This window comes from Malus domestica, chromosome 17 (assembly GCF_042453785.1).
Source record: "Malus domestica chromosome 17, GDT2T_hap1".
Lineage (NCBI taxonomy): Eukaryota > Viridiplantae > Streptophyta > Magnoliopsida > Rosales > Rosaceae > Malus > Malus domestica.
The window spans coordinates 26,280,648-26,307,101 of NC_091677.1; the positions used below are offsets into that span (position 1 = coordinate 26,280,648).

Here is a 26,454-nt window from a genome sequence, read left to right on the forward strand (position 1 = left end):
GTATCTATCAATAAAAAATATCTTACAATAAAAAGAGGGGGGAGAGAAGATTTTAGTTTATGGTAAAAAATTTCATTCATCTCACAAGAAGAAAAAGACGAAAATAGAGGATCTGTTGAATTTCAAATAGTTAGTTTAACCAATAAGATACGAAGACTTACTTCACATTTACAATTACACAAAAAAAACTATTTATCTCATAGAGGTTTACGTAAAATTCTGGGAAAACGCCAACGATTACTGTCTTATTTGTCAAAGAAAAATAGAATATGTTATAAAGAATTAATTAATCGGTTGGATATTCGGGAGTCAAAAATTCGTTAATTTTATAAAGGCATTTTGAATGATTTGATTTATTAGATCTTGAATTTTAATGAATTATGTGATTTATTAGATCCACCTCGTTCTGTCGCGTCTCCTCAGAGAAACTTTGCTCCACATGTAAGCTTAGCGGGAAAATGACAGAACCTCTAGTTTCGTGCATAAATCGTAACAAACTTAGATCACAGGGGTTTAAATCCGATTTTTTTTTACCACATGGACTATCTTCCGAATACCTTATGACCACGGGGACGATTTATCCGATTTTGCCAACCTAAACCTAATGGAGGAATGACAGAATGACATAAATCCTAACAGACTTAGACCACATGGGTTTAAATCCTAACAAACTGTGACCACATGGGTTTAAATCAGAATTTGTTTACCATAGAGGCTATCATCCGAATACCTTATGACCACGAGGACCATTTATCTGATTAGGCCTTCTTTTAATATGATAGTATTATCCTTCACTTGTGAGTAAGTACGAGATTTTAAATTTAACTCTCATATATGACAGACCTATCGTGCACGTACCGAAATAATTGGGTTCAGACTATAAAGTAAAATTGGATTTAAGGATTGTGGGCTTAAATACAATTTGGGTCCTTCAAATGCTCACACCAGAGTCCAACTACCGAAACAAGCCCATCGGTAAGGCGTTCTTCTGATCCTCACCCCTCAACTACCGTCACGTGCGATGCGACCGCCTTTCTCTCTCTATCTCTCTCTTTAGCAAAAATATAAAATCACATCTCAACACCCGTATTGAGTTTTTTATATCTCTCACTCTCTCTATCACTCTGAGAGAAAAGACGAGAGCCAAACCCCGCAAAACCCTAGAAACCGCGAACCGCCATTGAAGCTCCTCAAAAGCTTCTTCGAGTGGAAACACAAGCAGGAAAGCTCTCTGTCACAAGCCTTGTGCAGGGTTTGGCATTCGATTCGGTTTCTGGTTCCGCAGTATGTGGAACAACGGCCAGATTGCGCCGCCTGGCACCGGCGGTTCGTCTATTCCGCCACCGCCGGCGGCTCAGCCATCTTACACGGTGTTGCCTTCTCCAGCTGATGCCGAGGCTAAGCTTGAAGAGAAGGCCCGGAAATGGCAGCAGCTTAATTCCAAGCGGTATAGCGATAAGCGCAAGTTCGGCTTCGTCGAGTCGCAGAAGGAGGACATGCCTCCTGAACATGTCAGGAAGATCATTAGGTTAGTTTTTATCTGCTCCACTGTGATGTATATATCTTTGTATGGTTTTTCGTTTTAATTTCGGCGTTGAAGATCTGTAGGTTAGGTTTCGGATAATGGATTTGTTTTGGGGTTTTTTGTGTTTATTTTTTCAATGAACTGATTTGAAAATTTATACGTAGAAGGGTGAAGAATAGATTTGCTTAAGACCTAGTGTATCGTAGTTGAAAGCATGGAACCAGGTTAAGTATGAGGTTGTTGAAGAGGTTAGGTTGCTTTAGGCGTTTGATATTTATGGTTATTGTTGAATTCTGATGTGTTTTGTATGAGAAAATCTTCGGAGCGTTTGTCAATTTATTTCGAGATAGAGAAGCTTCAGTTTCTCATTGGAGATATCTTTTAATTTCTGTTATACATATTCGGTTTGACAAATATTTGCTGCATTAGAAAGTTTTTTTAATTCACCAGTATGATTTCTTTTTTGTTATCACTACTGGTGTCCTTTGTCCCCTTTCATGGTTTCACGTAATGAATGTGCTTGTACTTTACTGCATTAGGTAGATCTTGACCTGAATAGTATTTAATTTGGTGTCTTTTGACAGGGACCATGGAGATATGTCCTCAAAGAAATTTCGTCATGATAAACGAGTGTATCTCGGAGCACTTAAGTTTGTCCCCCATGCCGTTTACAAGCTCCTTGAGAACATGCCAATGCCATGGGAGCAGGTACTTGTTCTATGTCTCTCATATCCTTGCAAACTTTTCATTTTTGATGTCTAGATTTATCCGTTGTGTGATTTTTACCGATGTGGCACTGATTTTATCAATTACTTCTGTAACAGGTCCGGGATGTGAAGGTTTTGTACCATATAACTGGGGCAATTACATTTGTAAATGAAATACCTTGGGTTGTTGAACCCATCTATTTGGCTCAGGTGCTTATCTCTCTTATATCATTTATATGCTGCTTAAGTTTATATATTATGCTATCCAATTCTTTAAGTTTTTAGCCTTTTCTTCCTCCTTTGGATGATATTTAGTGGATTTGGTGTACTTTATTTTTACAGTGGGGTTCAATGTGGATTATGATGAGAAGGGAGAAGAGGGATCGTCGGCATTTCAAAAGAATGCGGTTTCCACCATTTGATGATGAGGAACCTCCGTTAGACTATGCTGATAATCTGTTAGACGTTGATCCCCTAGAGCCAATTCAATTGGAGTTGGATGAAGAAGAAGATTCTGCTGTGTATACATGGTTTTATGACCATAAACCTCTTGTTAAGACAAAGCTCATAAACGGCCCAAGTTATAGGAAGTGGCATCTGTCGCTTCCCATCATGGCAACTCTTCATCGACTAGCTGGACAACTGCTTTCTGATCTTATTGACCGCAATTATTTCTACCTTTTCGACATGGAGTCTTTTTTTACAGCCAAAGCACTCAATATGTGCATTCCAGGTATCCGTATTTTTCTCTCTATTGGCTTGCCACTTGTTGTAAGAAAAATTACTCTTATTTCATTGTTTTTGTTTTTCATTGTTTGTTAGTGGTGTCTTTCTGGTGTCAGCCTTTTATGCATTAGACTGTGGCTTGATACAGTCCTCTAATAAGTCTAATATGTCTGGCAATTTTGATAGTTGTCAGTTCCAAAGGGTCTGCTTGCAGAATCGTGTTATTTCCAGTTTCTTATTGGCATTATATCTTCACACATTGCATGATTTAAGATGTTGAATATGCAGTCTAGGGAAATTATGTTATCAATTTATTACTCTATTTGAGCATTGTGTTGGGCACATACATTGTTTTGACAAGATCATTATTCTATGCTTTAATACTTCACTTCAAACATTTGGGTGCAGTGGTGGTCCCTTCTAATTTTTTACTTGCCATGTTGGACACTGGGGTGATCCCCACTTAGTGGGAAAAGGCTTTGTTGTTGTTGTTGTTGTTGTTGGATACTGGGGTGAGGCCAGGGTTATGTTTACAGTTTTAAATATTGCTCAGCTGGTAACTGTTTTCCTCAGTCAAAATATTACTTCCAAAGCCTATAATAACTAAAAAGGCCCATTAACCTGCTAAGTTGTATCTATGTGTGTTGTTCAGTTGGTGTATTTAGCTTTGAACTTATATGCGCCTCTTTTGTTTTGCTATACCATTTGCAGGTGGACCTAAATTTGAACCATTGTATCGGGATATGGAGAAAGGGGATGAGGACTGGAATGAGTTTAATGACATCAACAAACTCATTATTCGGTCACCTCTCAGAACGGAGTACAGGATTGCATTCCCTCATCTCTACAACAATAGACCCAGGAAGGTCAAGCTTTGTGTGTATCACACACCCATGGTGATGTACATAAAAACCGAGGATCCTGATCTACCTGCGTTTTATTATGATCCGTTGATACACCCAATACCCAGCAGTAATAAGGATAGGCGTGAGAAGAAAACTTCTGATGAGGAGGAAGATGATATCTTTACATTGCCAGATGTGGTGGAACCATTTCTCAACGATACTCAGCTTTATACTGACACCACAGCTGCCGGAATCTCTCTTTTGTTTGCCCCACGCCCTTTTAACATGAGATCTGGTCGGACCCGTCGAGCAGAAGATATACCCCTTGTGTCTGAGTGGTACAAGGAACATTGTCCTCCTTCATATCCAGTTAAAGTTCGGGTCAGCTATCAGAAATTGCTGAAGTGTTTTGTATTGAACGAGCTGCATCATAGACCACCCAAAGCTCAAAAGAAGAAACATTTGTTTCGATCTCTTCAAGCTACCAAGTTCTTCCAAACTACAGAACTTGATTGGGCTGAAGCGGGTCTTCAAGTCTGTAAGCAGGGTTATAACATGCTTAATCTGTTGATCCACAGGAAAAATTTGAATTACCTTCACCTTGATTATAATTTCAATCTGAAGCCTGTGAAGACTTTGACAACAAAAGAGCGTAAGAAATCTCGGTTTGGTAATGCTTTTCATCTGTGCCGTGAAATCTTGCGGTTGACAAAGCTTGTAGTTGATGCCAATATCCAGTTCCGTTTGGGTAATGTTGATGCCTTTCAATTGGCTGATGGCCTACAATACACGTTTTCTCATGTTGGTCAGTTGACTGGAATGTACCGTTACAAGTATAGGTTGATGAGGCAGATTAGAATGTGCAAAGATTTGAAGCACTTGATTTACTACCGGTTCAATACTGGGCCTGTGGGAAAAGGACCAGGATGTGGGTTCTGGGCACCAATGTGGAGGGTGTGGTTGTTCTTCCTTCGTGGCATAGTACCTCTTCTGGAACGGTGGCTGGGAAATTTACTTGCACGACAGTTTGAAGGGCGCCATTCAAAAGGAGTGGCAAAGACTGTTACTAAGCAGCGTGTTGAAAGCCATTTCGACTTGGAGCTTCGAGCTGCTGTGATGCATGATGTTCTTGATGCCATGCCAGAGGGTATCAAGCAAAATAAAGCCAGAACTATCTTGCAACATCTCAGTGAGGCATGGCGCTGCTGGAAAGCTAACATCCCTTGGAAGGTTCCTGGTTTGCCTGTTCCTATTGAAAATATGATTCTTCGTTATGTGAAATCGAAGGCAGACTGGTGGACAAATGTTGCTCACTACAATCGTGAACGTATAAGAAGAGGTGCTACTGTAGATAAGACAGTTTGTCGGAAGAATCTAGGAAGATTAACTCGTCTCTGGCTAAAGGCAGAGCAGGAGCGTCAGCACAATTATTTGAAAGATGGTCCATATGTTACACCAGAAGAGGCAGTTGCAATTTACACCACAACCGTGCACTGGTTGGAATCAAGAAAGTTTACACCCATTCCGTTCCCTCCATTGTCATACAAACATGACACCAAGCTTCTGATCCTTGCTCTGGAGAGGTTAAAGGAGTCTTATAGTGTGGCTGTAAGATTGAACCAGCTTCAAAGAGAAGAGTTGGGTCTCATTGAACAAGCCTATGACAATCCTCACGAGGCATTGTCACGAATTAAGCGCCACTTGCTCACTCAGCGTGCATTCAAAGAAGTTGGTATAGAGTTCATGGATTTGTATAGCTATCTGATTCCAGTTTATGAGATAGAACCTCTTGAGAAGATTACGGATGCATATCTTGATCAATATTTATGGTATGAGGGTGACAAACGTCATCTCTTTCCAAACTGGATTAAGCCTGCAGATTCAGAGCCACCTCCACTCTTGGTTTATAAATGGTGTCAGGGAATAAACAATTTACAGAGCATATGGGACACGAGTGAGGGGCAGTGTGTGGTGATGCTTCAAACGAAGTTTGAGAAGTTTTTTGAAAAGATTGACTTGACAATGCTAAATAGGCTCCTGCGTCTTGTTCTTGACCATAATATTGCTGATTATGTCACTGCAAAGAACAATGTGGTACTGTCTTACAAAGATATGAGTCATACAAATTCGTATGGTCTCATACGTGGTCTTCAGTTTGCATCTTTTGTAGTGCAATATTATGGGCTTGTGTTGGATCTGTTACTTCTTGGGTTGACTCGGGCCAGTGAAATTGCCGGTCCACCCCAGATGCCAAATGAATTCATCACCTATTGGGACACAAAGGTTGAGACACGGCATCCTATCAGGCTGTATTCTAGATACATAGACAGGGTGCATATCTTGTTCCGCTTCACCCACGAGGAGGCTCGTGATCTTATTCAGCGATATCTTACTGAGCATCCGGACCCCAATAATGAAAATATGGTTGGATACAATAATAAGAAATGCTGGCCAAGAGATGCCAGAATGAGGCTCATGAAACATGATGTCAATCTTGGGAGGAGTGTTTTCTGGGATATGAAGAACCGTCTCCCTCGAAGCATCACAACTTTGGAGTGGGAGAACAGCTTTGTTTCTGTTTACAGCAAGGATAATCCAAATTTGCTTTTCAGCATGTGTGGATTTGAAGTTCGGATACTTCCCAAGATAAGAATGAGTCAAGAAGCATTCAGCAACACTAGGGATGGGGTTTGGAATTTGCAGAATGAGCAGACAAAGGAGAGGACTGCAGTTGCTTTCTTACGTGTTGATGATGAACACATGAAGGTGTTTGAGAATCGTGTGAGGCAGATTCTTATGTCCTCAGGGTCTACAACTTTTACAAAAATTGTCAACAAGTGGAATACAGCGCTTATTGGTCTAATGACTTACTTCCGTGAAGCAACTGTTCATACACAAGAACTGTTGGATTTGCTTGTCAAATGTGAAAATAAGATTCAGACCCGTATTAAGATTGGGTTGAATTCAAAGATGCCTAGCAGGTTTCCACCTGTCATCTTTTACACACCAAAGGAAATTGGAGGGCTTGGCATGTTATCTATGGGGCACATATTGATTCCACAAAGTGACCTCCGCTTCAGTCAGCAGACTGATGTTGGTGTGAGTCATTTTAGGAGTGGAATGAGTCATGAAGGGGACCAGCTGATTCCAAATCTTTACCGTTACATACAACCATGGGAGAGTGAATTTATAGATTCACAACGTGTTTGGGCAGAATATGCACTGAAAAGGCAGGAAGCTCAGGCACAAAATAGGCGTCTGACTCTTGAAGATTTGGAAGTGAGCATTCTGTTATTGCCTAGTGTTTGTTCCCCTGTTATATCCTTTTTTTTGTGAAAATTAAAATTCTTTTCCTTTGCTTTTATCTAGGGCTGTACATTATTTCTAAACACTTATTCATTTGGTTGACAGGATTCATGGGATAGGGGAATACCACGCATAAATACTTTGTTCCAAAAGGATCGGCATACTTTAGCATATGACAAAGGTTGGAGAGTTCGGACAGATTTTAAGCAGTACCAAGTGTTGAAACAAAATCCTTTCTGGTGGACACACCAGAGGCATGATGGTAAATTGTGGAACTTAAACAACTACCGAACTGATGTGATTCAAGCCCTTGGAGGTGTTGAAGGAATCCTTGAGCATACGTTATTCAAAGGAACATAGTAAGTTTGCTACTCAATGTTGCTCAGTTAGCTATCAATTTTTAATATTTCATAAAGTTATTCTAGACCATAAGCCTATAGAACATTATACTACACTTTATTGCATAGATACAGATTGCATAGGTGATAGGTGAATGAAAGATATTGACCTACGCAATTGCAGCTGAGATACAACTAATTAGAATTAGAACCCATCATTACATCAAATTAATAAAATTCATATTGTGGCTGATCTATGTGGGCTTTCTATAATCTAGCATTTGTTTTATGCGTTCTCAATTATATCAAATGTGAAACTTATATATGATTGTGGAAAACATAAATATTATTTTTAACATATGTTTTCATATTTTAGCGACTCACATCATGTTATGGATTGCAAATAAGTTCTGTGAAGTGTCTGTATTACTGTTGATTCAGAGAGTTATTGCACATTACTGAACTCTTTCTAATTTCAGCTTTCCTACCTGGGAGGGGCTCTTCTGGGAGAAAGCATCTGGTTTTGAGGAGTCGATGAAGTATAAAAAGTTGACAAATGCACAGAGATCTGGGCTCAATCAAATCCCCAATCGTAGGTTTACTCTCTGGTGGTCACCTACCATAAATCGGGCCAATGTATATGTTGGTTTCCAAGTGCAGCTAGATTTAACTGGAATATTTATGCACGGGAAGATTCCAACCTTGAAGATATCACTGATTCAGATATTCCGTGCTCACTTGTGGCAGAAGATTCATGAAAGTGTTGTCATGGATCTCTGTCAGGTTTTGGATCAAGAGTTGGATGCTTTAGAAATTGAAACTGTGCAGAAGGAAACGATACATCCCAGGAAGAGTTACAAAATGAACAGCTCTTGTGCTGACATTCTTCTGTTTGCTGCCCATAGATGGCCAATGTCGAAACCTAGTCTTGTTGCTGAGCCAAAGGATGTGTTTGACCAGAAAGCGAGCAATAAGTACTGGATAGATGTACAACTCCGTTGGGGAGATTATGATTCTCACGATATTGAGCGTTACACCCGAGCTAAGTTTATGGACTATACCACTGACAACATGTCCATCTATCCATCTCCCACAGGTTTGTGGTTTTTTTGGTTGCCTTATTGTTTGTGTCTTTCGTTTATCTTTTTTTGGGAATGTAATCGTGCTTGTTTCATGCAGGGGTGATGATTGGTCTTGATTTGGCATATAATTTGCATTCTGCATTTGGTAACTGGTTTCCTGGTTCAAAACCGCTGCTTCAACAGGCAATGAACAAGATCATGAAAGTATGTCAATTGTCACTATTGAAGTTTTATGATGTACTTCTATTAGATTAAAATTTGTCAGAAGCAGCTAACTAATTATTCTTCATGTTCTTGCAGTCAAATCCAGCCTTGTATGTCCTGAGGGAGCGAATAAGGAAAGGATTGCAGCTATATTCTTCCGAGCCTACAGAGCCATATTTGTCATCCCAAAACTATGGGGAGATCTTCAGCAATCAAATCATTTGGTTTGTCGATGATACCAATGTGTATCGTGTTACAATCCATAAGACATTTGAAGGAAATCTCACTACGAAACCAATCAATGGTGCTATCTTCATATTCAATCCAAGGACGGGGCAGCTATTCCTGAAGGTATGTCTTTGTTTCTGTGATATTTGGAAATTAGCCTTTCTTTCTCTCTCGCTCTCTTTTCTTTAACCTTTCTGTGGAGGTTTTGAACTTCATGTCATAAGTTCATATTTTGCAGGTTATCCACACAAGTGTGTGGGCAGGACAGAAGCGTCTTGGTCAGTTGGCTAAATGGAAAACTGCAGAAGAAGTTGCTGCACTTGTGCGTTCTTTGCCAGTGGAAGAACAGCCAAAACAAATTATTGTGACTCGCAAGGGAATGTTGGATCCCTTAGAGGTTCATTTGCTCGATTTCCCCAACATAGTCATAAAAGGAAGTGAGCTCCAGCTTCCTTTCCAAGCGTGTTTGAAGATCGAGAAATTTGGTGATCTGATATTGAAGGCTACTGAACCACAGATGGTTCTTTTCAATATTTATGATGATTGGTTGAAGAGTATTTCATCATACACTGCATTCTCTCGGTTAATTTTGATTCTTCGTGCACTTCATGTGAACAATGAGAAGGCAAAGATGTTACTGAAGCCTGATAAAACGGTCATTACCGAGCCACATCACATCTGGCCTTCTCTTTCTGATGATCAATGGATGAAGGTAATGTCATTGTGTTTGTGCATTCCTTTTAAGTAAATGTTTCTCTGCTAGCAGCTTTTTGTTGTCACACACACACTAGTCAGAGTTGCTATGATAACCTATAGGCTATGGTCATCACCTGTTACCTTTATTGATCTGTCCAGAAATCTGAAAATGATTTTGATTTTTTGTACTCCGAAAGGTTAAGAAGGTCTATTTGAATGGAACTTTTGTAGATTTTGTTTAACTTTTCATACTTATGTGTGCATCTGTCAATCTAATAATGTTTCTGAATACGATGCATGGTACAGGTTGAGGTTGCTCTAAGGGATCTCATATTGTCAGACTACGCAAAAAAGAACAATGTGAATACATCAGCCCTAACACAATCTGAGATCCGTGACATTATACTCGGAGCTGAGATCACCCCACCTTCTCAACAGAGACAGCAAATTGCAGAAATAGAAAAACAGGTGATGTTTTTCTTCTGTTGGTTTGAATTTTGATACACACAACACCCACACATATATGTAGACTTGTTTTGCCTGACTCAGTTATATACGTGGGCTGTTTTTTAATTTTGTTATGAGTTAACTTATATTGTTCAATTTGCATTTTCAGGCCAAAGAAGCCAGTCAGCTGACAGCAGTCACAACAAGGACTACAAATGTGCATGGTGATGAACTCATTGTCACCACTACAAGTCCCTATGAGCAAAGTGCATTTGGCTCCAAAACTGATTGGCGTGTGAGAGCAATATCAGCTACAAATCTATATCTTCGTGTCAATCATATATATGTGAATTCAGAAGATATAAAGGTAGGGTTCTATTTTTTAATAAATATGATATTATGTAGTTTTTGTGCTTTGATCTTATCTTATCCTTACTTGTTCATTGACATGGGAGCATGAATGGTGCTACAGGAAACGGGTTACACCTATATTATGCCTAAGAACATTTTGAAAAAGTTCATCTGCATTGCGGATCTGAGGACGCAAATAGCTGGTTATTTGTATGGCATAAGCCCACCGGACAACCCTCAGGTCAAGGAAATCCGCTGCATTGCAATGCCACCACAATGGGGGACCCACCAACAAGTTCATCTTCCATCAGCTCTTCCTGATCATGATTTCCTCAACGATTTGGAGCCTCTGGGATGGATGCACACCCAGCCAAATGAGCTTCCTCAGCTTTCTCCTCAGGTATTTTACCCAATCAATCTATCAATCCTTCTGATCTTTGATCGATTGTTATGATTGTTTGTTTGGGGTTTGCCTTCTGTTATGGAGGAATGTGGTGGACAAGAAAATAACCCTTTTTGTTCTTTTTTTTTTCCCGCAGGATCTCACTTCTCATGCCAAGATTTTAGAGAACACCAAGCAATGGGATGGGGAGAAATGCATCATTTTAACCTGCAGTTTCACTCCAGGTTCCTGCTCTTTAACCGCATACAAACTTACTCCATCTGGTTATGAATGGGGACGTGTCAATAAAGACACAGGAAGCAATCCTCATGGATACCTTCCCACTCATTACGAGAAGGTTCAGATGCTTCTCAGTGACCGCTTCCTTGGTTTCTATATGGTGAGATTCGTTAGTACCCTTAGTTCGGCCTATTTATGTTCCCACTAATATTGTGGGAGGGTCTCTCTACTTTTATTGGGCTAATTTGTTCATTTTCCGTTTTGTTTTTAGATTCCGGACACCGGTCCATGGAACTACAACTTCATGGGGGTGAAGCATACACCTAGCATGAAGTACGGCATCAAGCTTGGAACGCCCAGGGAGTACTATCACGAGGACCACAGGCCGACCCATTACCTTGAGTTCAGCAACCTGGAGGAGGGTGACACGGTGGAAGGAGATCGCGATGACACTTTCACATAAACTTGTGTCGCAAGATGTAATGCAAAAGTGACGGGAGTACTTTGGCATTCAGAAAAACCAATTCTGTTTTTTTCTATGGAGCTTTTTGTTGTAAGAATCCATTTGTGGATGAAAATGCTAGTGCACCTGTAAAGCTACGTGTGACGTTAGTATGTTCGTGTTTTCAGACGAGGCCTGTAAATATTTGATTTGGTAGCAAAGTACTAGTTTTGTTGCTGAAAGATGAAATTTCCTAGTCATACTCATAAGCTCCCCTCCTTGAAGTGGTAGAAAGTAGAATGCTTGTAGTTCAAGTATTCACAAATCTTTAGCAAAGACAATGAGGATGCGTCCTGTAAATTACTTGAGTTACAATTCTTGTCAAATTTGATGCGGACTATAACTCAATTTCGGTTGGTTTACGATTTAGGGTTTTGGGCGGTTTCTTTGCGTCTAAATTTTGAACTCATTAAATTATTTGAGTTACAGGTCTCTTGTTTAATCCCGGTCACGGTTTCGTGCGATTTCTTTGCGTCTAAAATTTAAAACCCATAAACCTGTCACAAAAATCACGGAACATGAGAAGGCGATTCAGCCGGTTCTCGTCATTAATTTTTCTGTTGCATTAGTTCGTTGCCTTGCTTTGTCTTGGCCAGAATCAAATAGTCTGGCATAGACGACATCACAAAAAGTAACAATTTGACAATACAAAATTCTATTCACACATAAATTTGGCTACTTCTGGGCTGTATTTGGAATTCTAAGCTAATGCCTGACATCGGAACCGGAGAACATTCTTTCGGCATACGACGATGTGCTCGAACGGCTGTAGTATCCAGAGAGGCGGTCGCTCATAACATCCTACATTGAAACCAAACAACAAAACAAAACGAAAAACTTTGAGAACGCAGGCAGAAAAAAGTTAAAACAAAGAAAAGCTTTCATGCTTATGTTATGTAACTTACTTGTCTTGGTGAGTATGGTGCACTACGACCTAGCCTGAAAGGATCCATTCTCTCGTCCGCGAGTACTCTCAATCTGTTTAGCTCCGGTAGCACAACCTTACCAAGATCCGGTCTGTCTTTTCTCCTCATTTCAGCGCACTGTAAGGCTAGCTGCGCAAACTTTAATGCTTCCTCAACAGGCCAGTCGGGAACATCAGGGTCAAGCATCTCCGCGAAAGTCCCACTCTCAATAGCATCTTCAACTTTGAAAGTCAAACCCATTGGCGGCTGGGCAGTTATTAGTTGTAGAAGCATGACCCCGAGTGAGTAAACGTCAGATTTCACCCCAAGCATTCCGGTCTGCTGGTACTCTGGGTCGATATAACAGAATGTTCCGGCCATTGATGTCACGTGGTATTGAGTGACAGCATTGGCTACTGATGGAGGGACAAGCCTGGCCAAACCTACGTCACTAATCTTACTCACATAGTTATGGTCTAGCAAGATGTTGCCGGGTTTTAGGTCACGGTGTACAACGGGTTCTGGCTTGGTCTGATGAAGAAACAAAAGTCCGGTGGCAATTTCTGCAGCAATTCTGAACCTTAGCTGCCAAGGAATCACCGGGGTGTTGCCTTTCCGGAAGAGACGGTCTTCTAAGCTACCATTGGCCATGTACTCATAGACCAGACAACCAAATTCTGGGCAGGCTCCAAGTAGGAGAACCATGTTTGGATGCCTAATGCAGCTCAATACTTCAACCTCTTGCTGGAATTGCGACCGCCCTTGGGCTGCATCCGGACGCAGAACTTTTATTGCTACCGGTGTGTGATCTAGTTCACCTCTGTAGACTGGACCGTATCCTCCTTCTCCAATCTTATAGGCTTGTGAAAAATACTCCGTCGCCGCTTCAATATCTTCAATTGTGTATCTCCTGTACCTGAGATCGTACCCATTTGATGCTAGCGACTTCTTTCCTTTAGCTTTTTCAAGAGCTTTCATTTCTAAGTTTTTCCGTCTTTCTGCTTCCAGTTCTGCAACCCTTTCAGCCGCTTGTGCTGCCTCAATTGCTGCCTTACTTTTCGCTTTCTCCTTCTGTGCAAGTGCAAATGCAGCTCCCTCAGCGAGTCGTGCTTCTTCTAATCTGTGCTCTCCGTTCAATTTCCACTGGTGAAGTTCCTTTTCCTGTGAAGATACGTCATCAGATTTTACGCTTGAATGTGCCTATCTTAAACAAAGTATATAGTCAAATAACAGGTCGCATCCATACCCTATGTTTTGCTGAGATTGCCTCCTTGCAAGCCATGCTGTACATCTCCATTGTTTGCTTGAGCTCTAGCCTGAGCCTCCTCATCTCAGCTTCCATGTCATCCTATTATTTTCGAGGCACACTAGTATATCAATATTTTTAAACTTTTCTGGATGAATCCTGTGTTATTGTACTAAAAGCGTTTCTTTATGCACCGTGTCACTAACAACATTCGCAAATAGTTGGAAGCATGCTCCAAAGCTTGTAGTTGGTGGTGTTTTCAAGTTTACTATGCTGGGAAAAATGTCTTACCCTGTTTCGTGATGACCATGACCTTCCACTTTCAAACGAGGATGATGAAAAACCATTCGGCGCAGATGTCATGTCAATGAACTTGGTTCCGGAGTAAGATGACAAAGAGCTTCTGCTGTCCAACTCTGAGCCGATTGAACTTTGATGGGTCATTTTCGACGGCGTGCTATCATAATTTAAGAAGCGATCCATGGTTTGCACTTTGCTGCTCACCGGCGGTAAATCAATGCCTGGCAAGGGCTCATATGATTTGTTCACTATAGGTGTTGCTCTTGATAATGCTGGCCTGTATCATTTTTATCAGAGGTTAATTCTCACCGTTTTAAGTTTTAACACATTTGATTGAATGCAGAGACTACTTGGACAAAGCAAGATTAAAATTGAGAGTTTGAACTCGAAGCTTACCTGAACTTGTTCTTCAGCGGGCTCTCCGGTTCTGCACCAATCAAAGAAAATTGGGTAACTAATGACCGGAAGTAACCAAAATACTTATGTGGTGAGGAACAAACATGCATACATTGATGTTAGAATTACAGAAACAAACCTCTGGAGTGCTGGTGGAGCCTCATGTGTTGCGAGTTTCTCGAATCATTTGAGGGTAGTTCAGCAGTAGCTGGTCGGCAATGCGTGATCTTTCCTTTGCCAATGACATACAGAGTGCAAAAATCTGGTGCCCCTTTGGACACGGTGCTTGGGATGTCTTTCGCTTTGAATCTTTTTGTAAAAACAACAACATTGATGTTAGGATTCTAATTAACTAAGTAACTAAGGTGTTTATATGCATACATATACGTATAAGAAATACTTTGTGATGACGCGTGTGACCTATTGAACAACGGTCGATATGATGTAAAATTCATCGATAATGTCACTATATTTTGGGAACAATGATATTTGAACATTATTGATGCGTTTTTTAGTCAAAAGAGTAATTGAGATTGACATAACTCCTCACTTTGATTTTTGAGATTTAAAATCGATAGAACTGTTCTGAATTTGTCCACCATCAATCATTTTGATCATTCCGTGAAAAATCGTTATTAAACAATGAGCAAAGTAACAAATTTTGGTCTTATTTAATGGAGATTTTCACAGAATAATCAAAATGATTAACGGTGAACAAATTCAAGGACCATTTCTATCAAATCTCAAAGAACAAATTGCAGAGTTATGTCAATCTTAATGGATGTTCATTCCATATCAGAACAAAAACATGAAATGAAGACAAGAAATAAGATAATGAAGGTGAACAAGTTCAAGGACCACTTCTATCCAATCTCAAAGAACAAATTACGGAGCTATGTCAATCTCAATGGATGTTTATTCCATAGCAGAACAAAAACATGAAATGAAGACAAGAAATAAGATAATGAAGGAGAAGAAAAAGCACCTGAAAAAGCCAAAGCTGTTTTTGGATGGTGCGCCAAGCACCAAAACCCGAATAGAATTAGCAGCGACATAGTTGATAAGTGCTTTTGCTATATCAGTATCCTCCACTATAACTTCGTTGCTTTTGATCTGCAACAAATCAATACAATTAAATAATATGAAGAATTAATTGCGTTTAATTAATGATTAAATCATATCATAAGGAGAATACTTAATGATCAAATCATATTATATGGAGAAAGTAATTTTCTGAAAAAAGATTAAAATGATGATTGAATTAACTAATTAATTAAAAAAAATAACTTCAAGCCAACAAGTCTTCTTGCTTTGTAGAGAGACTGTTTCTACCACTCGAATATGTGATCTTTCGGTCACAATTAATTAAAAGGAGAAAATACCAAATGGAGGACTTACAGCTTTTTTAGTGCAGAAGCAACGGAATGGGAGGAACAAATCTTTGGCTTGATCTTCAACTTGGTAATTGTTCTCCTCTGTCAATTCCCCTCCTGCAACATAAAATGATATGAGGAAAAAAAAGAAAAGGAAAATGGGTATTTTTTTTATGTATTTGTATTATTTTAGAAATAAAATGGGGGAATTTACTATCTTTAGCTAGAAAGCATTGGGAGAATACATAGGTGTCATAGACTCATATTAATTTTAAAATATAGTTTCTTTTTAATTATTAGAGAATGAGATCCCAATTTGTGATATCTTTCAGTATTATGAAAAGAAAATGTTTCACAAGGTGCACATTTATTGCTGATATTGTTCTAATGTACATAAAGTCGTACCCTTAAAATGACATGACATATGATTTTTTTATTTGTAAAAACTTTAATTATGTGCTTGTTTGGAAGTGTTTTTGAAACGATTGAAAGCGATGTTGAAAATGTTTTTGAAACCAATTACTAGTAAAAATTCAAGTGGATCTTGGAAAAACACTTTTAAGTGCTTCATGCAAAAAAACACACATTTGATGTTTCTTTAAAAAACAACACTTAAAGTGCTTTTGAAACTTAAAATTAATTTCACCAAAAATGTTTTTAGTCATTTTAGAAACACTCTCCAAACGACCACGTATCATCATTCATTCTTTCACGAGAGAGAGAGAGAGAGAGAGAGAGAGAGAGAGAGATGGTTTATGGTGCTTACTTTGGGTGGAAATTAGGGGAGATGAAGGTTGTTTAACATGAACATGGAGCAAAGTGAGAGGTTGTCCAGGCTTGGTAAAAAGATGATCAGCAATCCATTTGATTGCATACTCACTTGCTTTATCCTTGTCTATTGCCAATGCCACTGCCTCCTCTCTCTTCTCTGAACCTTCCCTTCTCGATGTTCTCATCCCCATCCTCCTCTCTCCTCTCTCCTCTCTCAAGCACTTCCCAACAACAAACTTCAACGAAACAAAAACTGAAACCAATTAGCTGCAGATATCGCAATCGTCAAAAATCCATCTCTTCCCTCTGCAAAAACTCGGATAAAAACTGACAAAACCGACAACGGAAATCTGTGTTTCGCTCTATCTGAATCCTGTAGAGGCCAGGAGAGATCCAAACCATTTTCCTTTTTCTTTTTTTATTTCTTCTTGTTTCTGTGCGTAGGAGGGAGAGAGTTGGTTACTTCTGTTGAGATAATGAAAGAGAAGAGAGTTAGTTAATTCTGTTTAACATATAAATTAATGTGTATGCATGGAGAATTACCAGTGCTAATCCCTTAATTAACCAATTTTTATCATGATTAAACCTAATTCTGTTGAGCTGACAGAGAGTCTTGCCAGCTTCTTTGAATTATTTCTCAAATAGGCAAACACGGTGCAATATTATTGTTAGATGATATATTAAGGAGTTTGCCACTATTTTCGCATTGTTGTTGAGCTGTTGTTTCATAATTTTCAGGGGAGGAGCCAGAAAATATTTGGTTGGAACTTTCGAGTCAAGATATATGCGTGTATATATTCGAAAATCAAAATTTAAGATAAAAGATGATTAGTTTTTGAGGGTGTAACATGATGGGGAAAATCGGCCGTAACCTAAATCTCATGAAGACACCCCCTAATTGTGAAAGAATCCCAAACCCTAATTGTGGTTTAATTTTAACCTTTTGATATCACCTCTCATTTTGTAAGCTGTGTTCGGGAAGAGCTATTGTCATTAGTTGACCTTTATGGTAAGTATGAAGACTGAAAGGCGGTAGCTTACCATGCATGAAATATTATCGGTCTGAGTCCGCTTATTTCTCGCTTGCTAAGCCAATAAAATGCTATAGAAGGATTCATTTGGATATATGTTATGATTCATGAACATTGATTCAATCATTCTATTTAGTCAACCATAATACATTGGCATCAAAATTCGCCAACTACAAGATTCGATTATAAAACCTATCATTTACATGTTGTGATATTAAAATAAAGTAAAAAATTCGTTTGAATACAAGTTGTTGTGAACAAACAAACAAAAGTACAATCTGATCCCAAATAAAACAAAAATGAAAAAGGAATAAAAATTGAAGATCCACCATAAAGAGAGGGAAAATCGAACCGTTGGCTTTGGTCGGTTGGGAGTCCACCCCCACACACTTTCTCAAAAGACACGCGCTGCCATGCCACACCCGAAACCAATCCCTCTCCCCCAAATCCCATAACGGTCTCTCCGTCTTCCTCATTCTTCTCTGCAACTCTCACTCTTCACTCTAAACCCTAACAAACCATCAACCACAGTGCATTCAATTTCTGTAGCTGACAGCACGATTTGAATCTCACCTTTCTACTGTGATCGATTCCGAATTTTCCATAATTTTTTTGAATTTGTTTTGAATTTTTGTTCTGATCAGGCTTTTAAACTTTGCAAACGGCAGCTGTGAGCTCAAATTTAAAGTATATGATCATATATATATATATGTATATATAGTTGTAATGATGCGAAGGAAAAATGGTAGTGGTGGCACTGGTACTAGTACAACGATGAGGGTTTTGAATCTGATCGAGAGGCGGTGTTTGGCACCGCTCAAGCGAAACGACGACCTTCGCGAGAACGGCGCGCGGATTTCCTCCCGCCACAGCTCGTACAAGAAGCTCGCTCAGCTTCCGCTCCTCAAGCTCTCCGTTCTCAAGCTCGACGGCTCTGTTTTCGGTGATTAATTCACTTCAAATTACCTCCATTTTTCGTTTTGACTTTCTCTTTAGGTTCTGCTTTTCGAATTGGTGAATAATTGTGCTTTTGGAAAAGCTATCCTGGTTAGAAAATGCCTTTATATGAAATTATAAAAAATCTGCTTTTTTGGAAAGCTAGTTTGGTTATAGTGGTGCTGCTTTTTAGAATCTGATCATATGCTAAAATTACTACCCTAAATGGCTTTTTTCCTAAATTTTTCTTTTTCTGTAAAATTTAATTTTATCAAAATTATTGGGGTCCCATGTAAATTTCAGTAGTGAATTTGAATTGTGCAGAAATTCAGGTTGGGAGGACTGCCACAATAGCAGAGCTCAAACAAGCAGTAGAAGATTTCTTTGGTCCCTCCCAAGACAAGATTTCATGGTAAATCCCTTTGCCTTGCAAAATTGACATAAATGAAAAACTTGTGTTTTAAGTTTGTTTGAATTTCTGCTCTCAGGTCACTGGTTTGGGGGCATTTCTGCTTGTGTCATGTTGGTCAGAAGTTGATTAACGACAGGGCGTACATTCGGAATTTTGGAATTAAGGATGGTGATCAAGTATGTGTCTCTTTTCCCTTCAAGTATCAAATTTGTAGTATCTCTGTTTTTACTGTGCTTTGATTTTAGAAAAACTTATCACTCATCGAAATGGTTAGTATGGCAGCTCCCTTTTGTTTAATCTCCGAAGCCCAACTCTCAACGTTGCGAGAAACAGTTGTGTCTAACATATTTATCTGAACATATACGGTAGAATTAAGTTGGAACACATATAATGAGCGACTTGTATACCATTCCATCTTTAACTTGGTTTTTCTGTAGAACTTTAGTTATGCATAATATGAAATAAAAGAACCCTTAAGTGGGATTGGGATGCATGTTGACGTGCTATACAAGAGATTAATTTGTATTTATGCTTCTAAATGAATTATAATGATTTAAGCAGGCATGGGAGTTAATTTTATGTGGCGGCATTAGGTGAAAAGCCCGTAGCATACATGTTGTATGTTTGGTTTACAGTTCAGCTCTTTTATATTTCATCTGTTTATGCTCGCATTGAATGAAGAGAAATGTTTAGTGTTGCTATTTTTGTGCATACTGTCCAAATTTGTTAACTTATTATCACGCTTTAGTGAAATTATTTGACCTTAGCCAACTGACTTCATTTATGTTTAGTGAACTCCCAAGTTGTCGTCTCGTCTCCCTCATCCTCATTAGAATTTCTAAACAGCCTTCAATCAGGCTAATCTTTTTTAGTTTCATCATTAGTCTTCGCCATATTGTATTTCTGGAAGTGATTAGGATTTCTGTTGTTGCCTTGCTCAGTTTGGTTATCTGAAATCTCTTGTAAGAATATAGGCAATTTTTGTATAAGTGGGGCTTTCGTATTCAAGTATTAGACTGTGCCGTTGCTGTGTTTCTTGCTTTTCCTGACAGCTGATATAGAAGCTCCATGAGTGCATATATTTGTATTTTTTAGGTCATTCTGTCATGTTATTGCTGGCAAATTCCTGATGTTTATTTCTGGCGCATGCAGCTTGAATTCATTAGGCATATGTCCATCAGCAACTCACCCTTGAAAAAAGGGTCGAAGAATGAGAGTGTTCCATACAAACAGCAACCTATGTAAGAATCATTCATACTTTTCCTTGCGATTTAATTTGGTAAGAACTCAGGCTCAAAGCTGCACTGCAGTAAGCCTATTTACCTGTGCCTTATGGGTTATTTACTGTTTACCTAAAGTTGGAAGCTTCTGAGGGAAACGGTGAAACTAAAATAGGAAGAGCATTCGGCATATAGTTCTCGTACTTTCCATTTCTTTCTAGTTGATTCATGCATATTTAACTGAGATAGGGAACTTAAGCATGGATATTGACTTCAGGTTGACATACGGGCCAAGTTACTATCCCAATGAAGAAGATCTGGAGGCAGGTCATGTGCCTGAATTCGTGCACAAAGACGAAGAAAATTGTGGAGTGGAGGTTAATGGCAGCAATGCAGCAATACAGGAGGACAACTCCAATTACTATCCCAATGTAGAAGATCTGGAGGCAGGTCCGGTGCCTGAATTCAAGGCAGTTCACTTCTTGAAAGGGTGGCTCTCATACTCGAAGGTCGTCGGGGGATTCAAAAAAGGGATCCGAAGGCAGGAATCGTCCATCGAAATTCAGCCTACTTTCCTTAGGAAGCTGATGTAGAATGACTTATTGACCTCACATTTTGTGTGTTGGGAAGCTGTTGCATGCTAAGGCCTAAAGATGTTCTACAAGTTCAGCACTAAGTTTATTGTAAATGGTAGTTGGGTTATCTCGATATATTTTGACTCCTCCCTTGTAGTCTCTCAACACGCCCTTTCACACGGGCGCTACTCGAACAAAACACGTAAATAAGATATTTGACAGATTAAACACTCACCACAAAAAGGGGATGTGCTCGAACCAAACTTTTGGCTACTCAATTATGAGTAAGAATTCATACTTGAATTTCTTCATGATCGATGCACATAATTTTGTACTTATCATCGATGAATTGATACAGGTTATATTATATGAACTCGTTTGACAAGTGTTTTTAAACGACTGAAAGATCTTTTAGATAAAATATTTTTGGAACCAAACTATAGTAAAAATACAAGTTAATTCTGCACTTGAAATGCTTCTAGCAAGAAGCACTTATAATGCTTTTGAAATCCAAAAAAAAATCTCTAAAAACTTTTTCAATCATTTAAAAGTAGTTATCAACCCTAAATCATTTCCTTACTAAAAATAAAACGTCAATTTCCGAGCGATGTGAGACTCTCAACGATCCGAAACTAGTCACCAAAATTTGTGAGCCCGACAATTAAAATCTTCTTCAACCTATCGGGTGGTCCACGAATTTGGATAATTGATCCAGATTCTAACGCGAGGCACGCTGCTTTCAAGCCACGTGTCTCCATAGACAGCTTTCACTTCTGAAATTTCGATGACGTGGCAAAAGATTAGGCAGGCCGCACCGAAGATACCGTATCCACTCTCGTAGCGATTCCAATTTTGTTTTCTTCTGCTGCATCCATCTTCAACCGATTGCACATTATTTTATAAAAAAAGAAGAAAAAAATTGCTGGTTTTTCGAGTTTCGTTGCGGGACGTCACGGAGTCTCTCTCTGCAACCAGTAAGTTTTGTGTTTTTTTGTACGTGTTTGGTTGCCGAGAAAATTTGGGAAAATAAGAAGGAAAATAAACTGTTTGTTTGCTTTTACTCTCACTAGCTTTGTTGAATTAAACAACAGAAGACATATGAAAACAGTATTTATACTTTATACAATAATCGTGGTTAATCCAGGTGATTTTTTAATATATATTTCCATTTTTGATGTGTTGTGTGGATGCATAGCTGTAAAGATTTACTGTTTTGTATTTGTATCAGAACCGAGTGATATGAATTTTGGATGAGTTTTGAATCTAATTCGTTGCAATCCCACTTGAATTGTGGATAATTAGCGAATTTCATTTGATTTTTTCATGATAATTGTGATTAATTTGATATAGGAAGTAAGTTGGTTGAAAGCTTTAAACTGCCGAAATTATGACCTATGATGTGTATTGGGGTTAATTCTAACCCCTTGATCGGCAAATTTGTATCAACGGGAGGGGATTCGAACTTGGGATCCCTTCCATTCCAATATTGGAAAGAGAAGTACCGCTAGACGTAGAGCTAGTTCATTGCATCATCTAATTACCTGTCCATTTGTCTAGCTCGTATGATCGTGCCTGTTGTAGTAACTTTTTGTTCAGTTGTCTCCAATTGATTTTTGACCTAGGGATTATGAAGTTCCGATTAAAGGCTTCGCAGGAATCACGAATTATGTTAAAGGAATATCGATTCTTGCTACTGCCAAAAGCCCTTGTGAAAATTCCCAACTCGTTATTGTTACTTTCTCTTTCTGTAGTTAGGGCCTTGACTATGTACTTCGATATAGACGTATTAGGGATGCGCGAATTATTGACTTGAGCTTGTTTTTTGAGATATATATTTATAGCAGGGAAAATGGATGAGCAAATGGGAAAAGCAAAGCCAGCAGTGTCTTTTGAGTATGAGCTCTTTGAGGGAGATCCGGACCACCTAAGAACTGTAGTGGCTACACTCACGCCAACACTTACTCCTACTAGTCCATGGATCAGCCCTGATTCGTTGAACTTCAAATACCGAATTGGGCGAGGCCCCTTTGGTGATGTTTGGTTAGCAACTCATCATCAGTCTGCAGATGATTATGATGAGTATCATGAGGTAGCTGTTAAGATGCTGCACCCTTTGAAGGAGGAAGACACTGAGAAGTTTGTGCATAAGGTTGAAAGGTTATTTTTCAAGTTCCGCAGAGTCTATGGCCTTTGTTGGCTTCACGGCATCTCAGTTATTGATGGGAAGGTGACTGCCTGGAAAATAATTTTGGATTATTTGTTTTGTTTATTTTGAAAATATTCGTTTGTGTTGATTATCCTGTTTATTTGCCTCGCATAACTCTAGTATGGATATATCTTGATGAGTGCTCATTCTAATGCCGTGGTAGGTCTGCATTGCTATGAAATTTTATGAGGGATCAATTGGTGATCGAGTTGCTCGGATGAAGGGCGGAAAGCTTCAACTTTCTGATGTTTTAAGGTTATGTTATCGGGAACATATATCTTCCTTCATGATGCATAAAAGTGTTGTTACTGACCCAATAATGCTAATGTTTACAGGTATGGGATTGAGTTGGCGAAAGGAATTTTAGACTTGCACTCGCTTGGGATTCTGGTGCTAAACCTGAAACCTTCCAACTTCCTTTTAGATGAACATGACCAGGCGGTCCTTGGAGATTTTGGGATTCCGTATCTACTTCTTGGGATTTCATTGTCTAATTCAGATATGGCTCTCAGACTTGGAACCCCAAACTACATGGCTCCCGAACAGTGGGAACCAGAAGTGAGGGGCCCTGTATCCTTAGAAACGGATGCCTGGGGTTTTGGATGTTGCTTTGTGGAGATTTTGACTGGTGTTCAACCATGGTTTGGGAGGTCAATTGAAGAGATATATCATTCAGTTGTGATAAAGCAAGAAAAACCACCTGTTCCAAGCGGCTTGCCTCCTGCAGTTGAGAATGTTCTAAGTGGTTGCTTTGAGTATGACTTCCGCAATCGGCCTTCAATGGATGATATAATACATGCTTTTGAAAGGTATCCACTCTCCTTATCTAATGATCTCACTTTACAAACCTTTTCTCATCAACTTAACAACCTGGAGACACAAAAACTACTTTCCCTGTGTAGTCGACTGTGCACAGCCTAAGTTTCCAGCCTTGTAGCCATGCCAAAACCTACAGTCTTCTTGCACATCTTATAACTCCAGCCCTGAAATTTTCCCTAGTCTTGAGCTTCATCCATGGAGTTTACTGCTACTTTTACCAGTGAGCTATCAGGGAACACATTGATACCAGTTAGATTCTTTTGTTCTGTCAAGGAGTTACTGCTGCTTCAGATTTCTGCGGAACCCATCGTTGCATTTTATTTTTGTTACACACTCCATTTTTAATGAACAGAACCCTAAGGAGCTATTGCATTACAGACTTCTTTTTCATGCCCTATTATTTACTGTTTCTGGTTCAAGGTGGTGCTTAATCAGATTTTACCTTTGATTCCTTGTTGGCCTCTTCTGTACCCAAAATGAGAATTCAGCATTTGATCATCCTGCCTTCTCTTTTATCGTCCTATGCTTTTTTTTTTTTGTTGAACAAAATATTGTTCTGTGCTGATTATTTGTAATTGAACGTGCAGCTCACAGAATGATGTTCAAAGTGAAGGCGAGTGGCTTGGTTTAGGGAGCAGTACAGTTGCTGGAAAACATAATAGCGGTGGTTATACTACATGGTATCTCTCAAAAGATCATCTTCAGGTTGGAGATATAGTTCGCTCAAGAAAGCCCCTAAATGCACGCAAGCCTCAAGCTATGGATGTCCCTGAAGGAACTGTTGCTGGTCTGGAGACTGATTCCAATAGAGAAGGTTTTGCCCTGGTGAAGATCCCCGGAGTGCGCAACCCTGTAAGAGTGCTGGTGTCAACAGTGGAGAGAGTCACATCTGGCTTAGCAGTGGGTGATTGGGTGCGCTTGAAGGGTGAAGGCAGGAAGCACTCTCCTGTTGGAGTTCTTCATTCGATACAGCGTGATGGTAGTGTTGCAGTTGGATTTATTGGGTTAGAGACTCTGTGGAGAGGAAAGTCATCTGACCTTCAAATGACAGATTCATATTTTGTTGGAGACTTTGTGAGGCTGAAGGCTAGTGTGTTCTCTCCTAGATTTGAGTGGCCTCGTAAGAATGGAGGAGCATGGGCGTCTGGAAGGATCTCACAAGTCCTTTCGAATGGCTGTCTGGTTGTGAGGTTTCCCGGAAGATTTGTACTTGGAGATGAATCTAATAGCTTCTTGGCAGATCCAGCTGAAGTTGAACTAGTGTCCTTTGATACATGTCCTGGAGTGGTTGGAAAATATCAACACATCGAGGATTTTCACTGGGCAGTGAGGCCTCTTGCAATTGCGTTTGGCCTATTTACAGCCATGAAGGTGAGCTTATTTGTTGGACACAATGTAGGTGCAAAGCTGAAGGGTCGAAGATCAACAAGGAAGGATGGGAATAACCAAGATGGTCAGAGTGGTGGCGGTGCAGGTTGGATTCCTCCACCAGTTGCGAATATTCTTTTCAAAGAAAGCGTTCCTACTGCAGGCGCTAGGTAGTTTACCGGTGTCATGTGGCCGTGGTACGTTTGCTATTCCTATCCGGTCAAGAAATGAAGTCTGAAACGAGGCCAAATGTACCTAGCGCCAGCGAATATGGATGGTCCGAATCTGGTTAGGCCAAAAACAAAAATAATCTGTGTAATTAGAAGACTGATGATATGTGTGTGTGTGTGTGTGTGTGTGTATATAAATCTGCAGTTGCTACTCTGCTTGCAATGTAAATATTTGTGTAAATTATATTTTATATGCACAATTGTAAAAATGGGTGGTGCTTCACTCTTCCAGTAACCTCTCTCTGGGGCTCCTGTTTCTTTTTTTCCTGCTCTTTTATACAAATCAACGAGGTGGCAGTTAGAAATCGGCTCGCAACAAGTTCGGTTCTAACAAGTTTATGTGGATGCGTATCAAGGAAGGGCGTTCTGCTTACCTGAGAGCAATTCCACCGGGAAGAAGAGAGCCCAGCACCTAGTCAAAAAACCAGGCTGGCACCCTGTCAATTCACTCCAGCCTGTGAAATCGACTGGCACCCAGCCCAAGCCAGTCCACAGGCCGGCCTAAAATCGACAGACCTTGGGACCGGCCTATCTGACGTCAGTGTGACGTCGGAGGGCATATGACGTCAGAGAGGGAGTTGTTGTGGAGGCTGAGGAGCGGAGCTGGTCGAGGCGGGAGAGGATGTCGCGAGGGAAGGAACCACGGAGGGAGAACGACGGGAGGACGAAGCGACGGCGTCGGAGGTGTGGAGATGCAGGAGGACGGCGTCGACGGCGTCGGAGATGCAGGGGTGCACGGCGTCGGAGATGCAAGGGTGGATGGCGTGCAGAAATGGAAGGTTTTGAAGAGGAAGGAGAAGGTGAGCTCACGGGAGTGAGCTGGAAAAGAGAGAGAGAGGGAGGGAGAGAGAGAGAGAGAGAAAGAAAGGATCGGAGAGGGAAAGGAAGAAAAAATAAAAAATAAAAAATAAAATAAATGATAAAATATTAATTGATATGAATAAAATAATATAATATTAGATAGACTGGGTGCCAGCGTATTTTTAGGGGTGGAGATGCTTTGGCCTATTACTGTTTACTGGGGTCTATTACTGTTTAATTGAGTGGATAAATGCGCTGGGTGCTGGCACAAAGTCCTTAGGGGTGG

The 26,454-nt window shown here is 39.8% G+C and overlaps 4 protein-coding genes across 8 annotated transcripts; 3 read left to right on the plus strand and 1 right to left on the minus strand.

Moving 5' to 3' along the window:
* Window positions 1–1,077: 1,077 nt before the first annotated feature.
* Window positions 1,078–11,779, plus strand: LOC103437281 (pre-mRNA-processing-splicing factor 8A). The gene is made up of 15 exons (XM_008375754.4): window positions 1,078–1,528; window positions 2,110–2,233; window positions 2,350–2,442; window positions 2,575–2,965; window positions 3,670–7,082; window positions 7,215–7,468; window positions 7,927–8,543; window positions 8,627–8,733; window positions 8,830–9,084; window positions 9,200–9,673; window positions 9,964–10,125; window positions 10,274–10,471; window positions 10,577–10,855; window positions 10,995–11,237; window positions 11,349–11,779. The coding sequence occupies exons 1-15, from the start codon at window positions 1,287–1,289 to the stop codon at window positions 11,538–11,540; spliced, it is 7,044 nt and encodes a 2,347-aa protein (XP_008373976.2). The 5' UTR covers window positions 1,078–1,286; the 3' UTR covers window positions 11,541–11,779.
* A 319-nt stretch (window positions 11,780–12,098) lies between these two features.
* On the minus strand, window positions 12,099–16,105 carry LOC103437315 (U-box domain-containing protein 52-like). The gene is made up of 8 exons (XM_029097582.2): window positions 15,825–16,105; window positions 15,412–15,539; window positions 14,566–14,735; window positions 14,427–14,457; window positions 14,022–14,307; window positions 13,731–13,832; window positions 12,485–13,645; window positions 12,099–12,380 (listed from the first exon to the last, which is right to left on the minus strand). Exons 3-8 carry the CDS (start codon window positions 14,588–14,590, stop codon window positions 12,285–12,287), a joined length of 1,701 nt encoding a protein of 566 aa, XP_028953415.1. The 5' UTR covers window positions 14,591–14,735; window positions 15,412–15,539; window positions 15,825–16,105; the 3' UTR covers window positions 12,099–12,284.
* Window positions 16,106–17,909: 1,804 nt separating this feature from the next.
* LOC103437282 (uncharacterized) lies at window positions 17,910–20,891 on the plus strand. Its single transcript, XM_008375755.4, has 5 exons — window positions 17,910–18,544; window positions 18,862–18,949; window positions 19,026–19,125; window positions 20,102–20,190; window positions 20,447–20,891. The coding sequence occupies exons 1-5, from the start codon at window positions 18,328–18,330 to the stop codon at window positions 20,760–20,762; spliced, it is 810 nt and encodes a 269-aa protein (XP_008373977.1). The 5' UTR covers window positions 17,910–18,327; the 3' UTR covers window positions 20,763–20,891.
* A 434-nt stretch (window positions 20,892–21,325) lies between these two features.
* On the plus strand, window positions 21,326–25,602 carry LOC103437283 (protein KINASE OF THE OUTER CHLOROPLAST MEMBRANE 1-like). Of its 5 annotated transcripts, none has more exons than XM_029097467.2 (5): window positions 21,326–21,718; window positions 22,586–22,971; window positions 23,114–23,205; window positions 23,286–23,759; window positions 24,357–25,602. In XM_029097467.2, the coding sequence occupies exons 2-5, from the start codon at window positions 22,594–22,596 to the stop codon at window positions 25,309–25,311; spliced, it is 1,899 nt and encodes a 632-aa protein (XP_028953300.1). In that variant the 5' UTR covers window positions 21,326–21,718; window positions 22,586–22,593; the 3' UTR covers window positions 25,312–25,602. The 5 variants fall into 5 exon arrangements, with proteins under 5 accessions (XP_028953300.1, XP_017188439.1, XP_008373980.1 ...); XM_017332950.3 differs by having other exon boundaries at window positions 21,514–21,718; window positions 22,589–22,971; XM_008375758.4 differs by having other exon boundaries at window positions 21,543–21,718; window positions 22,572–22,971.
* The last annotated feature ends 852 nt before the right edge of the window (window positions 25,603–26,454 follow it).

What these genes read in the sequence shown, in the direction of transcription:
- LOC103437315 (XM_029097582.2), bottom strand. Translation starts at nt 14,590, where the DNA reads ATGAGGCTCCACCAGCACTCCAGAG. An exon ending in GCTCCACCAGCACTCCAGAG is followed by an intron (nt 14,458 to 14,565) that starts GTTTGTTTCTGT and finishes TGATTGGTGCAG; the next exon opens with AACCGGAGAGCCCGCTGAAG. An exon ending in CATGGTCATCACGAAACAGG is followed by an intron (nt 13,833 to 14,021) that starts GTAAGACATTTT and finishes CGAAAATAATAG; the next exon opens with GATGACATGGAAGCTGAGAT.
- LOC103437281 (XM_008375754.4), top strand. Translation starts at nt 1,287, where the DNA reads ATGTGGAACAACGGCCAGATTGCGCCGCCTGGCACCGGCGGTTCGTCT. An exon ending in TGCCAATGCCATGGGAGCAG is followed by an intron (nt 2,234 to 2,349) that starts GTACTTGTTCTA and finishes CTTCTGTAACAG; the next exon opens with GTCCGGGATGTGAAGGTTTT. An exon ending in TTCCTCAGCTTTCTCCTCAG is followed by an intron (nt 10,856 to 10,994) that starts GTATTTTACCCA and finishes TTTTTCCCGCAG; the next exon opens with GATCTCACTTCTCATGCCAA.
- LOC103437283 (XM_008375756.4), top strand. Translation starts at nt 21,843, where the DNA reads ATGAAAACAGTATTTATACTTTATACAATAATCGTGGTTAATCCAG. An exon ending in AATAATCGTGGTTAATCCAG is followed by an intron (nt 21,889 to 22,585) that starts GTGATTTTTTAA and finishes ATATATTTATAG; the next exon opens with CAGGGAAAATGGATGAGCAA. An exon ending in TCTCAGTTATTGATGGGAAG is followed by an intron (nt 22,972 to 23,113) that starts GTGACTGCCTGG and finishes ATGCCGTGGTAG; the next exon opens with GTCTGCATTGCTATGAAATT.
- LOC103437282 (XM_008375755.4), top strand. Translation starts at nt 18,328, where the DNA reads ATGATGCGAAGGAAAAATGGTAGTGGTGGCACTGGTACTAGTACAACG. An exon ending in TCCCAAGACAAGATTTCATG is followed by an intron (nt 18,950 to 19,025) that starts GTAAATCCCTTT and finishes TTCTGCTCTCAG; the next exon opens with GTCACTGGTTTGGGGGCATT. An exon ending in GAATTAAGGATGGTGATCAA is followed by an intron (nt 19,126 to 20,101) that starts GTATGTGTCTCT and finishes TGGCGCATGCAG; the next exon opens with CTTGAATTCATTAGGCATAT.